General features: G+C 40.2%; 1 protein-coding gene across 2 annotated transcripts in view; it reads right to left on the bottom strand.

Moving 5' to 3' along the window:
- Positions 1 to 2,739: 2,739 nt before the first annotated feature.
- LOC139151766 (thiosulfate transporter TsuA-like) overlaps positions 2,740 to 15,189 on the bottom strand; it is a 30,915-nt gene continuing 18,465 nt past the window's right edge. The window contains exons 2-9 of one of the 2 annotated variants that reach the window (XM_070724745.1): positions 10,399 to 10,640; positions 7,704 to 7,758; positions 7,311 to 7,413; positions 6,504 to 6,618; positions 5,834 to 5,903; positions 4,856 to 5,025; positions 4,482 to 4,633; positions 2,740 to 3,991 (exon numbers count right to left, since the gene is read on the bottom strand). In XM_070724745.1, the coding sequence (XP_070580846.1) occupies positions 3,847 to 3,991; positions 4,482 to 4,633; positions 4,856 to 5,025; positions 5,834 to 5,903; positions 6,504 to 6,618; positions 7,311 to 7,413; positions 7,704 to 7,758; positions 10,399 to 10,640 (1,052 nt within the window). In that variant the 3' untranslated portion in view covers positions 2,740 to 3,846. The remainder of the gene's footprint in view (positions 3,992 to 4,481; positions 4,634 to 4,855; positions 5,026 to 5,833; positions 5,904 to 6,503; positions 6,619 to 7,310; positions 7,414 to 7,703; positions 7,759 to 10,398; positions 10,641 to 15,189) is intronic. The other variant, XM_070724746.1, reaches the window with a different exon arrangement.

Here is a 15,189-nt window from a genome sequence, read left to right on the forward strand (position 1 = left end):
ACTTTTCACCGGCTTTGTTTTTCGAAAATATGAAATTATATTTTATTCTCCATAGAGTTCACACAGGGATGGCGGCCATTTTGAATTTTAAATATCGGTAAATCTTGGGTTATTTGTTTTTCTAGTACCAAATTTGCACGGTGACCCCCGATTTTTATTCTTGATTTTGGAAGAGACTGATTGAAAGATTCCTTGAGGAAAGTTTGGGCAAAAGTTTAAGTCTTTTACTTTCGAGGCGCATACTGCCTTAAGCAGCTGAGATTCGTTGTTCGTTCAGTGAGAATTGGTGTGCTGCCCAAACTATGACAATGTTCTTTTGTCTTTTGTTCTCTTTAAATGATTCGAAAGAGACAAGAACGCTATTTGGGATATCCACATTGCGATATGGCGTTAATTCTGCCGGCCGATAACTTGATTTAATTCATGTACTCCCTATTGCTTGAAAGTCTGTGGAGAAAGTCTATGGCAGAGCCTGATCAAAGGCGACATTTATTTGTACTTGACATATGCAATAAATGCATACCTGGGTCAAAGTTGAGGCTTGTTGGAAGAGGGTGAAGACGGAGGTACTCCGAGATAGTCAGAGCCGAGAAAACATCCTGTCAAGAGGAAGATCCCGGATTTTCTCGATGACGTATAAAGCAGACTGATGCGGAGTTGAACGGATGAGAACCTGTGTTACGTAATAAAATCTGGGTTCGGTTTTTTTATCCTCGTCGGTGTTTGTTTGTTTACAACTTCCATCTTTAAACATTGATATGGACTAGATGACGTCAAATCTTGGAATTTCTTGACATTCATGACTAAGATCACGGAAGTCATGGAGTCAAGGTTGAGTGCGAATGAAAATCCCTGTTACGTAATACAAAAAGGGATGGGTACGTTCGTGTTTTCTCTCTCTTTCTCTTTCTCACACACGACTTCTCTCTTTGTATATTATTTTATGGTGTCGATGCAGACCAGATGAGTACTTTGACCTCGTTTTCCTCTCTGTTGCATAACCTTTCCTGACGTTAAACAATCTCCTCGAGGTGGGAAGACACTTGATACTGCGACAACGACTGTTACCATGGAGAGGAACAAAATTTCGCCAAGGACAAACCTCGAAGGCCTGGTCGTGTGTTAAATTTAATTGTGGTGAGGGTAAATACAATAAATATAGAGTTACCATTGCCCTTGTTGAAAGTCAACATATATTATTGTATGAATCAATATTATGTTGAGATTGATTGGTTGATTGATTGATGGTGATGAGATGGATGAATGGATGGATAGATGGATCATGTCTTGAAATGATTGCCACGTCTGTATACATGTAATGCAGCAGCGTTAACAAATCGTTCAACCCTAGGCTTTTCACCACCATGGTTTGGCCTAAACACATCGTTATCACTAGTAGTATGGACCTGTTTACAGAGAACCAGGGGTGAATGAGTTAAACTCTTCATCTATTCATAGACTTTAGTTTGTCTAGGGTCTATGGTTTGTTCAAGTGTTAGTGAAGACAGCACATGAGTTGAGGAAGTAAGATCTTAACGGTGGAGGGCGCCCTTTCTCGAGATGAGATTCGTGCTTGTTTCTCATACGCGATAGTGACTTACTCCTTTTCATTGCATACCTACTTTATCTTTTATTCCTTTCTATTATTTTTCCAGTATCTTTCCCTGATTCTGTCTTGTAACTTCCCGAACAGTGTTGTTGTCTCTGTGCCTACCGTGGCATCCCTTCTCAGTCTGTCCCTGGCTTATATCCTTCTTCTCTGTATGCTGCCAGTCTCACTGTTGACTTATCCATAAATTAGTCTACTTCCCTTTACGTACACATTTTCTCACCTGACAAACTGTCTATTTAAATATGGGCAATGACTAAACGTTCAAATATCATGCACGTAACTGGAACGTAACGTTTCCGAAAATGAACTCGTCAAATTGGCTGTAGTTACTTTTTCCCTCAAGTTGGCGCACACACCGGTACCCCTGTTATGGTTTGACCGATTACACACATTTTGTTAAAATCGAAAGTTCGCTCTTCAAATTGCATCGCAAAGTACTGGGAATTTAATTTTAAGAACTTGCACACTAATTTGAACATTTTCTTCTTAACAAATACAGAATTCAGTAGACGTGTGTTGGCATGCATAGCATTTTATAATCAAATGTTATGCCAGCAAACACGCATCTTTTACTCGACTGTATGCTCATCAAATCATTCTGACGCAACTATGTGTATTTTTCTCGCCGTGTTTATTACCACAATGTATCAAATCGTACCCTTTTTAAGATATTAAACATAATCATCTTTCATAGAAACCCCCGATAAAACGTTGGCCAGCACTAACTTCGAATTCCAACCAGCTTAAGAACAAGAACCCCACGGCCGTAAAATCCTGGACTGGACCACCTTCAAACACACTTTGTCTCACTTTTTCGCCATAGATACCCCAGAAAGGACTGAAACACCTGATCTAGTGTGCAACTGTGGTATATGCTGTAGATGTACCAAATCTGTACTTACAACTAACATAGAACACTAGACACAAGACACAGAACACTCGACAGCAAGAGAATACCTCGCAGGTACAGACGTCGCCGTACTCTACATCTGATTTTAATCAGATTGAGTTCAACAGTGATGTTGCAAACCTTCAGTGCACTGTCCATCTAATCTGGTTTCAGTGACGTGCGCGTGCAAACTTCTCATTTTCACTACTTCGCCAGAAAAATAAACACGACAATAGACTGTTTTTAATAAGTTAATGCCTTTTATATATATTTTTAATTTTTGTATAAATCCTTTGTACATACATCAGATAACTTGAATATACCAAACCTTTAGCAGGTCGACAGTGGTGCAAATGAAATGCCAAACTACTATTCGGCCATACCAAAGCTTGTCGTAGTATACTACTTTACATATCTTGGGATATATTGGATTGATGATAAAGTGGACGTGTTATACCATCCAAATATTTATGCGAAAAACTTTAGTAATCCATGTGCGTAACATTTAAGTGTGGAATGGGTAAAACGTACACACAAGAAAAAATGTAAAACCTTTGTGTCACTTTAACGCTCATCATACACGAAGAATTTTTTTCTGACAGAAACATACGATTTCACAGTGTCTCCGTTTTTTTTACTGGTTTGTGAAAAAATTCAAAGTTCTCATTCTTGTATTAAGCTCGTCTGAAATCAGGATTTTGACGTGTAAATTACATCATTTGACGCACACTAGCCGCAAACCAAGCACGCACACGCGCGCGCACACACAATGCTATTGTACGTTGCCATTTACTCTGTTAGGTCAAGTTGGCGGCTTTCTTGCAGACTCCGCCGGGTCCTCAAGAAATCCAAAGCGCTAGCGGCCCAAGTTCATACATGCTTTGACATATGCCAGGCGAAGTACAAGTTGAAATCACGAGTGGAAAATCGCAAAATAAGCGTGATTGTTATGAACATATGAATGGCTGCGCTAATTTTACCAGAAAGTATAGTCTATAGTACTGACATTGCCAATCGCTTCATAGATTTAGCGTATTGTACAGATTGCACACTAAATATCTAGCCAATCAGAATTCGTCTTCAAGTTAAATAACTGTAGATATATTTGTTACGGACTCAATCATCTTAAAGCCTGGCTTCTTCGTAAATGTACACAAATGGCAAGAGAGAAATTACGGCATAGTCATTACATAAATAACAGATAAAGTCCGAACAGACACATTTATCGTGAATTCATCGACCATCGTTTTGGCATAATACAGTTCTATCCGTTCGCACAGCAGCATTGGAAGACGTCCAGCAAAACGGTGTAAAGTAGGCGTTGTCGTGTACTTAGACTGGTGTTCTAGAAGGTAGCGTAGTCCAGAAGTCCCGCCGCAACATCAAGTGCGTAGAAGAAGAAACCAAACGCCGACCCGCCAACAAACATCATGGCAACGGCGAGGAACGATAGCAATGCCAGTACTCCCGTCCCAGATAAGCCATGTCCACTGGAAAGAAATATCGGTGAAAGTAACATTAGAATCCAGATAAGTTTGGTTAGTGTCATGATGATGAACTGTAAGTAAGTAAGTAAGTAAGTAAGTAAGTAAGTAAGTAAGTAAGTAAGTAAGTAAGTAAGTAAGTAAGTAAGTAAGTAAGTAAGTAAGTAAATAAGTAAGTAAGCAAGCAAGTAAGTAATAAGTAACTTTTGCTTAATGAGAGTGAAAAACTGTGTCTGTGTGTCTGTGTGTCCGTCTGTCTGTCTGTCTGTCTGTCTGTCTGTCTGTCTGTCTCTCTCTCTCTCTCTCTCTCTCTCTCTCTCTCTCTCTCTCTCTCTCTCTCTCTCATATGGCGAGTTTTTATAAATGTACAAACAAAATTAACTTCACAAACAACATACACACTGCCCACTCTCCAATTAAAGCTCAACGCTGGGGCGCCAGTTAAAATGCCGACTTTCTCCATAATCTGAAGAAAAGGTGCGTTCAACTCACTAACCTTGTGCATCCGGCGCCCATTCTGGCACCGAACAGCATCAAGAAGCCGCCAAAGAATGACGACACCAGACTTATCCCTGGAACCATCCCTAGGGACTGGGAACAGAGTGCTGAGACGAGCGCGCCAACGATTGCGCCACACACGTACATCACCTAGTGTATGAAATAAACAACAAAAAGGTAACAAAAATTTACACGTACAGTCTCTGACATGTCAACGCGTAAGGGGAAAATTAATAAGCTTATTCTTCTCTCCAGAATAACTGTAACAGCGTCTCTTGTAAAGAGAAACATTTTATAATCTGAAACTTATGGGTCACAAATCTCAAACCTCAGGGGGAAATCAGATAGCTGAGAAGAACATAATGTTAGTACCTGCCACCAGTTACTGACTCCACGTTTAAACTTTGCCAGGTACGGTGACCAGGACTCCATTCTCTGCGTGACCAGGACCTGAGCCGCCACTGTCGTGTAGCTGCTACTGCCTCCCATTGTATCGACGACTGTGAAGATTATCACCAACTGCAGCAATCCAATTAAAATACCTGGACGTGAAAAAGATTAAATGTGTAATGAAAATGTGAAATTTTGTGACGAGCCGGGTCTTCAGAGGTTCGTTTTATCGCAGATATAATGAAATATACATAATGTATTCGAAATGACAAAGACAAGGAGGATATTGAATTTCAAAAGTACGTGTACATTTCTCGGCACCATTTTAAGACAAAAACAAAAGACTTGTTATCATTCTGGCGTAGATGGCGCAATTTAATTTACTCCATGGCAAAGGCAGCCTATCAATACTGTCCCTGCCCTGATTAGTTTTCAGGACAGGTAACTATTGTCATAAAACGAAAGAAAATCATGACAGAAATTTGAGAATCTACCAATAGTGAAATTTTGAGGTTAAAGTCATCCGACATATGGACAAAGGTATTCATCGTGACTGTCCTAGGTCGGCTTCGGGGTTTAGAGATCTCGAGCTTTCCGTAACCATCTGGGTTGCTCATAAAGTTGAGAAGTCTACCGTTTGGAAGTTTGAGGTGTATTCACAAGCTATAATTGAGGACTACTTATTTACATAAGTATTCCTTTATCTTGATTTTATTGCCCGTGATGTTCATTGAAAATCACCTTTCTCCGTGATAATGTCGACACACATGCGCACCTGGTACTCGATCAGAAAGTGCAAAAAACGGGCTCTTCATGTACCTGAGGTCTGTCGCGTCGCTGCGTTTAAAAAAAGATCAAATGTATGAACGAGATAAGAGACAATGCTTATTTTACCCAAGGATAGTAAAGACAGATCGCGCCTGACATTACAAAACATGACAAAAGTCGATGATCACTTACCGGCACAATAGGGAGGCCAAGCAATGGCCGTCATAAATTGTCCATCGTCTGTTCTGTTCTTTGTGAGCTCCTGGAAAATAGGAAAAAATGAACCATGACAAATAAAATGAAACTGAAAGCGGTTGCACACATATCATCACGCTTGTCGATCGTCTCTTTCTTGCTAAATAGAAAGAATCTCTTTTTTCTCATATTGTCAAGTGAACACGAATTTCATATCGTAAAGGCCTAAGTGTTTAAAAGGAGGGGGCTTGTCGGAACTGCGCTCGTGAAAGGTCGTATGGGACCCATACGACCAATGTTGACACTGTATCAAAGCTACGTAGACCATTGATAAAAGTCAAAATATGTAATGTATCGTAACATTTAAATGTCGCAGCTATGTTGACGTGATACACCTTGAGATTGTGCATACATGCATTATTTGTAAACAAGAGAATCGCACAGGCGCAGTTGCAACGACTCCCTCCCTTTAAAGTGTTTAGAAGAGGATACTTTCTTCAACCAGTCAATTTGTAAATTCCATGAGTCGTTGGCCTATAACCTGTGACGGTTTGCTGAAAACAGTCACAGATCTACCGCGTCCTATGGAACAATTTCTCCTCTATGATATCGAGAAATTGTGACTGGCTTTATATATCAGCGGGGCCTACAATGAACAAGTTTTTACCTCCAGTTCTGTCCGCCAAGGAAAAAACCATTCCAGGATAAAAATCAACACTCCGCAGACCAGTGATAGCGGTATAGCCATCGTGGCAAAAGGCCACTTAATGTAGTCATCAAGCCTTAAATAAATAAAAAAAGCAGAACCTGAAGTTACCAGAGTCCAAGCATGCTGATCTTTTCACGCAAATAATTTTCCAGTCAGAAAAAATATAATTACCTAAGTTTCTAATAAAAGACCTGGCGATAGATCTTCAAAAGACTTATCGATCAACTACTGAAAAAGCGTACCCCTTTACACATCTTTGTACTTTGGGGGGAAAATGTTAAAATGTAACTGTACTTTTCATGGAAGGGCACACACTTTTAATCGAACTTCGTCTTGTACCGCATTAGCAACAAATGCTTCGAGATTTCTCTCAGACTCTTCCTTTGAACAACACTTTGCAAATATTTCAGAAGATTTTTTCGACAATTATTCCATGCACTTATTTTTCACTTTTAAGTACAGCGAGTTAAAGTCTTTCAGACTTTCGGACAAAAGCGCCCTCTCGCGAAGAACTGCAGTTCGGCACATGCATGCATGGTCCGAGACGCATTCGAGGCAAACGCGCGTCATCGAGAAATCTCGGGTCATTGTCATTCGATACGGCATATCAAAAACATTTGCAACGGTTTTACACCTGATCCACATACAGTTGATTATTATGGTAGAGCTGTATTCAAATTGCTCAGGAAATGTATAGTGGATATTTTGTATGGGAAATGGACAGGCCCATCTTCTATACAGCTATGAAAACAGTAATATCCTTACAGGTGCTTTTCGTATGGTTTCTTTGGTCCCATGTACTTGTCAACAAATGGCGCACAGAATCCGTATGTGAAAGCCCCGACCAGACATCCAAATACAGTCATCACTATGGAAACGAAGGAATATATAAATCACCAATGATAGTTAATACACGGTATTTCTCAATTATATACATGCTGTTAAGCAAAATACGCAATGTTTTTCAAATTCGAGATTGCGCACATGTAGACATGTTGGTGATGTCTAGCAAAGCTATCGAGAGGTTAACGCCCCCCCCCCTCCACAAAAAGGAATGCCTTAAAAGTGAGAGGGTGAGCAATGGATCACAGGTAGAGAAACAAAATAGTGGTAAAAAGAAACGGTGCAGAAATGTAAGTAAAGTAGAAGGATACTCACACGCCTGACCGTGACCAACCCATGCACCAACTTGCGCCAGAACCATGGCTGGACACTGAAAAAAAGCGTTGCACAATTATTAGCTTAGAGTGTCACTGCTTACACAAATTATATAATACAAAACCACTTTTACTTGTAATCTCACGCAATTCACCGTCGTAATCACGTGATCATCGCCAATGTCTATTGCTGAAGGATTGTACTCTGCACAATTCGGCAAGAGACCCGTGTGAGTTTACGTCACCGACCCATTGTCTCTGAGGGGGACCAGACAAAAATAACACACATTTTAATTCGCGACCCCAAACATGGGTCTGGGCTCGATTTTCCGACGAGTGACGAGCACTATTCCATTATTTGGTATACGTGAGGGAAGAAAGAGCGTAAAAAGGATCGTGACTTCGAAGTCATAGATGTAAAAATGCACACTGCTTTTACATCGCTCTGCACGTGAGGAGATGAAAGAATACGAATGCATGGTTTTTTAGTCCCCACGGACACCGTCCGGGGGGACTTATAGGTTTGGTCATGTCCGTGCGTGCGTGTGTGCGTGCGTGCGTCTGTGCGTGCGTCTGTCCGTCCGTCCGTTCGTTCACACAGATATCTCAGAGATGCCTGTAGCGATTTGATTCAAACTTGGTACAAGGATTATCATCTATGCCATACATATGCACGTCGATTTGTTTTACGATCCGATTCAAAATGGCCGTCTGGCAGCCATTTTGTTTCCTGTATTTGATGACGGTGCGTATGTTCACGCAAATTTCTCAGTGATTCTAAGAGCGATTCCATTCAAACTTGGTACATAGATTACTCTATATGTTATACATATCAGTGATTCTAAGAGCGATTCCATTCAAACTTGGTACATAGATTACTCTATATGTTATACATATGCACATTGATTTTTATTTTGATCTGGTCTAAAATGGCTGCGTGGCGGCCATTTTGTTTCCTATATTTTACGACTGTACGTTTGTTCACGTAAATTTCTCAGAGATGCCAGGCGCGATTGCATTGAAAGTTGGTACCTATATTAATCCTTATCACATATATATGCACGCCGATTTTTGTAATGATTCGATCATAAATGGCTGTGTGACGGCCGTTTTCTTTCCTGTATTTGATATCCATCCACAGGGTCCCAGGTATGATCCACAGGGGTTCCAGGATGAAATTAATACTAATGCTGTGTCTATGCATAGGGGCTCATGAATGCAGATATCTGAGATATTCCTGTGCCAATTCTTTTTAAACTTGGTACAAGGATACTACACTATGGCATTCACATGCAGGTCTATTTATATTGGTTGGCATGCATAATTAGGTCTAATTTGCATAATTCAAGATTAGAGCGCTGTTTCTGGTACAACTGTACCAAATTTGATGAAACTTTGTGCAGATGATTTTAGTCCCCACAGACACCATCCAGGGGGACTTATAGGTCATGTCCGTGCGTGCGTGCGTGCGTGCGTCTGTTCACGCAGACATCTCAGAGATGCCTGGAGCGATTTCATTCAAACTTGTCACAAGGATTACTTCATATGTCATACAGATGCATGTCAATTTGTTTTGTGGTACGATCCAATATGGCTGTCGTTAGGCCATTTTATTACGATTTTTTCATGTATAGAGCCATTACTCAGGCATGTTTCAACCGATTTTATTCAAAGTTGGTACAAGGACATATACCGATGACATAAATATGCACACCAATTTGTTTGTGATGCAATCCAATATGGCTGCCTTATGGCCATTTTTTTCAATTTTTTCATGTACAGAGCCATAACTCAGGCATATCTCAACCGATTTTATTCAAAGCTGGTACAAGGACATTGACCTATGTCATACATATGCACGTCAATTTGTTTTGTGATACAATCCAATATGGCTGCTAGGCGGCCATTTTATTACAATTTTTTCATGTACGGAGCCATGACTCAGGCATGTTTCAACAGATTTTATTCAAAATTGGTACAAGGACATTGACCTATGTCATACATATGCACATTGATTTGTTTTGTGATACGATCCAATAAGGCCGCCATGTGGCCATTTTATTACGATTTTTTCATGTCCTGAACTACAGCTCAGACATGTATCAAGCGAATTTATTCAAAAGTATTTTTATCACAGACCTAATGAAGAGGACTCTATCCTCTCTGAGGACCTGTAATCAAAGTACCCATTAACAAGTGGGGACTGTGTCATCTACGATGGTTTTTTAATGTTATTTTAAAGTTCGAGTCAGAAGTCACGCTTGCAAAACAGCGGTAGCAGGTGAGTTGCACTTTAGAATACACTGAGAGGTGAAAAACCTGTCTCACTTTTTTATTTGCATATAGACTTCAGATGGTCAATAAAGTCTGTGGCTGATATCTGAATACACTCTTGTCGTTCACTGAACCCAGAGGCTGTGTTCGTTGGAGAATATACAACCTGGCAATGTGTAAAGACTTTACCTTCAGGCTTCGATTGATTGGGGGATTATCCGATATATCAACGTCAGACTTGTCAAGAAAACAAAATCTAAAATTTTCAAATCTGTAGCGATGAAAAAAAGTCCTTTCGGTAGGTTTCCTCTATTGTTTTCTTGTGTTCACTTGACAATTTATCATTTCACAAATTCGTCGGAGTGCGATTTCCCAACATTGACATATTACCGATAAAGCCCAGCGTAAGGGAATGTACTTACCGCGGCGGATAGGTCCATGCCGGCGCCGAGAAGGAATCCGCCGATACAGACAACTAGAACGCCCTTCGTGGTGAAGCATGCGTAGTAAGCTGACCTGGCTCTCTCGAAGAGGCCCTTGGTGGCGGGAATGTGAGCGATGATGCCGAAACACAGCAGCCCGGTTGCCATGGCACCCAGAAACACCTTCAGCATGATCCACTTTTGGTAAATAAACTGGTAACGAATCGACGTCGGCTCAAATACTGAAAAATAAAACGAACAAAAATGTTGACTGTTATGGTAATCGGTTTGTCATTTAAAACTCAATTTATGACCATAAGGTCTTAGAATGACTATACAACATAGTGAAACACTTAAAACGCCTAGAACTATATACGCTAAAGTGATAAAATCACATTTTGAATAATTTGGGATTAAATGCGAATTAAAGGCTCCCAGAGCAGACAGAATAGACAGAGAAAAAAACAACAATCACGATCTCGTCATTGCACATTCTTGCAACGCGATGTTGTTTGATTCAAGTTGTCATCCCTCTGTATAGATTTCTGCTAAAAGTAAGCGACTTGAAAGGGTAAAACAAAACAGCAACTCCACTGCCTCTGTTTATAAATGTGTCCTGATTACACTGAATTAGATAAGTAAAAACCGAACTATTTTGAAACGCTCTTGTTCCCGTGTATCAGAACATGCCGGTGAGGATGTGACCGAATCTCCATCTTTTTCATTATTTTTGTCCCAAAGTTGTCCGGAAAGTATATTTCGAATATCGTTCCATCTTTTATGCCCATCACTGGTCATGGTCAAACTCTTCGAACTTTTCTAAGTTTTTAGCACTTCCTGTAATCAGTTATACAACGAATGCATACGTCCCTACCATTGAGACATAGCACTGTACGCCAGGCGAATTTGCGCCATATTGACACATGGAACGTTGAACGAACTTTAAAAACTCACAGTAGTTCAATTTGTGTCTCTTAATCGCAAGATCCTAAGCGACACCACTTAAATTTTCAGGCATAAAAAACACAGCAGAGGCAAGACATCGAGGGTTTGACTTTGAGGTCGAAAGAAAACAAACTGGGTGACTACGCCAGTGTTGTGGTTACGTTCAAAAACAATCCGGAAATCCCTTGCCCAGAGTTTACGAAAATACCAATATATATTATCAACGAAGCATGATAAACACGACAAAAGCCAACTCTTTCTATTGTCCTTATTCTAGAATTTTTCCTCACCGCAGCGACTAAAATAAACTCCAGACAGAATAGAACGAGACGGAAGACAATAATACCCGTTGGCAGAAATAAGCAATAATTAAATTTAGGTAGAACGACAAGGCTGGCGATTCATAGGCCTATTTACTTTATTGATAAGCAAAAGGTGTTTTCTATCCTGCACTCTTAAACAGCGGCCAGACCGTGAAATCTTCTGAATTAAAGGACTATTAAAATGTACTTCAGGACTGACCCGAGCTTTGCATAAACCGTGTGTTTCTCGTACAAAACAGAAACGGTGATTTGCTGTTTCTGTCATTGTGCCAGGTTTAGATTTAACAGTCACTCTTTTTATCGCTGCATTTCGTTTAAATCCGAGAACGCTGGACTTTTTCAAGAAGGGGGCCATGTGGAACAGCGCCAACACAGGCTTGTAAACACTGAATGGATTATGTTTTCACATTGAAAGAAAAAAAGAGGCGTTTCTATCCCGTGTTACAGAAAACAGACAAAGCTGTGAAAAGACAACTCCAGACTTGTATTGTGTCGACACCGAGCTGTGAAAGGATTGCGCGGATGAGAGCGATCGCACAGTTTGCGGTGCCCATGAAACGTAGATCTTTCAATTTGTCTCGTTTACGTCTGTTTCAGCCTGGGAGTGACCCACGATTGCAGAGTAATAAAATTGAGTCGAAGTGAAGATCTCATTCGAGTCAACTCGAATGCCAGTCTGAAAAGAGGGCATTTCGTCTTCTAAGATTGGCCGTAGGGAAGTTAAAAACCCGCCTCAAAGGTGTGTGCAATCCGCCATCGGATCTCGAGTAATGAAATAAAATTTGGAAAGCGATAAATCATGTCATTCAATTCGCCAGAAATATCTTAAAAATGGCGGTGGAATATGAAAAGAGAATTAAATAGCAACAGTTTCCCTCAAAATTGCTGAGAGAGTAAATTAGCGAGAGCGGTTTCTCGCAAAAAATGCTGTGAGAGAGTGTCAGATTCCAAGACACGATTTCACGCTTTAGGGAATCGTAAGCATACCTACGGCATTCTCTGGGCGAATCACTTTATCTACAACGACAAAGGTTTGTACCCTTCAGGAAAACAAGAGATCATTAGTGAAAGGCTATCTTGGACAGTCTTACTGCTGACGTCACAGAAGATTATTAAGGATGAGGCAAAAAATAGGAATTGAAGAAAATAAGTGAGTTTCTGTATCGTAAAATATCTAAACTTAAAACTATGTCCAGTTTGACGGTGTGTATGCGCAAGAGCATATCTTGCGTAAATGTTGAGGAGCTTTTGTAAAGTTTTGCCTTTATATCGTTTGTACACACCAGGATAAGCAGCAATACCGACGCACGAACTCATTTCCGACGAATCTTCCTGCGGAAAATGTGTCTTTAATCTTGGCCTGACTGCATTGAGGGGAGCGGATAGCTCCCTCCACCGCTGCTTTACATCGTCATGGCAGGGTTAACGTCACTGTGGTTCTTTCAGATATTTTAAGGCGAAGTTTCATTCATTCAGTTTACTCGCGAGGTATCTGGAAATGGCGGTGCGGAAACTGTTCACCATAAGAGGTTACCCAATCTGCTGATTATTAGCGCATTTGCGTGCTTTCCTTTCTTCGACACCGAATTTCAAGAGAACGATCAGCCGATGTGAAAATATCCCCTCGACAAAACCCTGGGGCGAGGTCTCCCGAACCTGCTGGTCCAGCAGACCACAGTGACAATAGCCGAGCAACAATAAGGGAATGGAGAATTTAAAGGGCTACCGGGCACAGGCAAGGATAACACGAGCAGATTCTGAAGAATTTACCTCCGTGAAATTGTGTAATCTGCACTGCAGTGGAATGTTTCAGAGCTTTGTTTTCATTTTAATTAGTCATTATTAGTAGTTTCAACCCACGACTGTTGTAAACGACACTTTTGCCTCTCCGCTGCTAAAGAGGTCAATCACCTGGATTTGTACGGAGAAAGACATGGCAGAAATTCCAATTTCCCAATCATAAGCAATTACATTAAGTTTGTGCGCCATGTAATTCATTTAACCACAAACATGTGACTTTGGTCGCCATTAGGGCTTTATCGGGTCCCCTTTGAAAAGTCTTCCGCCATTGGCCGGGTGATTTTTATTTCCTAGTAGACGCATACTCAGTAGATATAAACAATCGTTTTGCTTTAGTTTTACTGTAAAAGGACAATCCGGAAGCTCTGATAGCTGCAATTGTAGGTGTATTTTCCCCGCTTGTGGAACAGTTTCTTGTTCTTAGCTTATTAACATTGCCTGTTCGCGTGTAATGTCCATCGTTGTAGTTACAAACTAAACTCTAGTCTGGACAAGGATCTGTCAACAATGAAATGTGGCACACAATGCGCTATATTTGTGACGTTAGTACTTCGTGTTTCAACAAACTTTAAGGAGAAAAAGGCTATGCTTTTCTCTTCATGAACAATTATGAAAATATTATTCAAGAAATGTTACAGCTACTGCCAACTGTTGAAGGTAGCACGCGCCTTGACACTGAAAGTCTTCATTTTTTGCTAAAACTTCAATCACAGAAACTTTAAACCATTCTCTTTTGCAAAATCAACAATGGTTATCAGCAGTGCAAATTTGGTTACCAGATAAATACATTACCATGACTTAACTTATACTTGAAAATCTAACTGACCGCCGTCAGGGTGTTAACTCTAAGGAAAATCAATTTTTCGATATTTTTCTCAACGTAAAATGCCGTGAATTAAACCGTACGGACTTCAAGGGCTTCAAAATGAGCAGAAAATTATTGTAAAAGTCTGAGAGCCCGAATATCTCTCCCCAGAACGCATTCTATACCTTAACACGGCAGCTATTGCAACTGACTCGGCCGATTAAAATGAGTTTATTCCAAAATGGGCTGGAAACGACCCATTAGTTTCTACTAAGTTTTCTTGCTTCGGAGAAAATGAATTTATGATATAGGTTGAATTTAGGAATTTAGCTTATCAAAGCTGGAGATTAAATTTCAATAACTTCTTTATTGATACGCATTTTTGTACGATGATTTATATGATTGTTTGGTTATCCAATGAATGATTATTAAATTTATAACATTTATTGATTGCAGGTTCTTTTCCGTTCTTCACAATGACTGACAGACTGACAACGTCATGTATAATAATTTGACATTTTATTTGAAATTTTACTGCCATCCTGTCCTTACTGAAATGATTCAACGCTCTTGCTAGATAATGGGCTGGGTAACAGCATGCTAATTAGTTATGCTGGTGTGATAGGAATTACAGAAAGGCAAGTGTGCATGGACATAACCCATTTATTGAAGGGGTTTTATGATCAAGGTTCTTGTCTGACTTATACACAGAACTGCGAACGACACCAGTTCATGCTGAGAACACAAGCTTTATTACTGAACACGCCATGAGAAAAAAAAGGCGCCAACCGGAACACAACTGTAGCAATTACATATAAAGGCGCCAAAGCGCATGCACCGAATGTAATAGAACACCAAAGGATAAACATTTTTTTGGCGGGAGATTATAGTCCACAGTCATTGGATGAAAGTTACCAA

Source organism: Ptychodera flava, chromosome 15, assembly GCF_041260155.1.
Source record: "Ptychodera flava strain L36383 chromosome 15, AS_Pfla_20210202, whole genome shotgun sequence".
Classification (NCBI taxonomy): domain Eukaryota; kingdom Metazoa; phylum Hemichordata; class Enteropneusta; family Ptychoderidae; genus Ptychodera; species Ptychodera flava.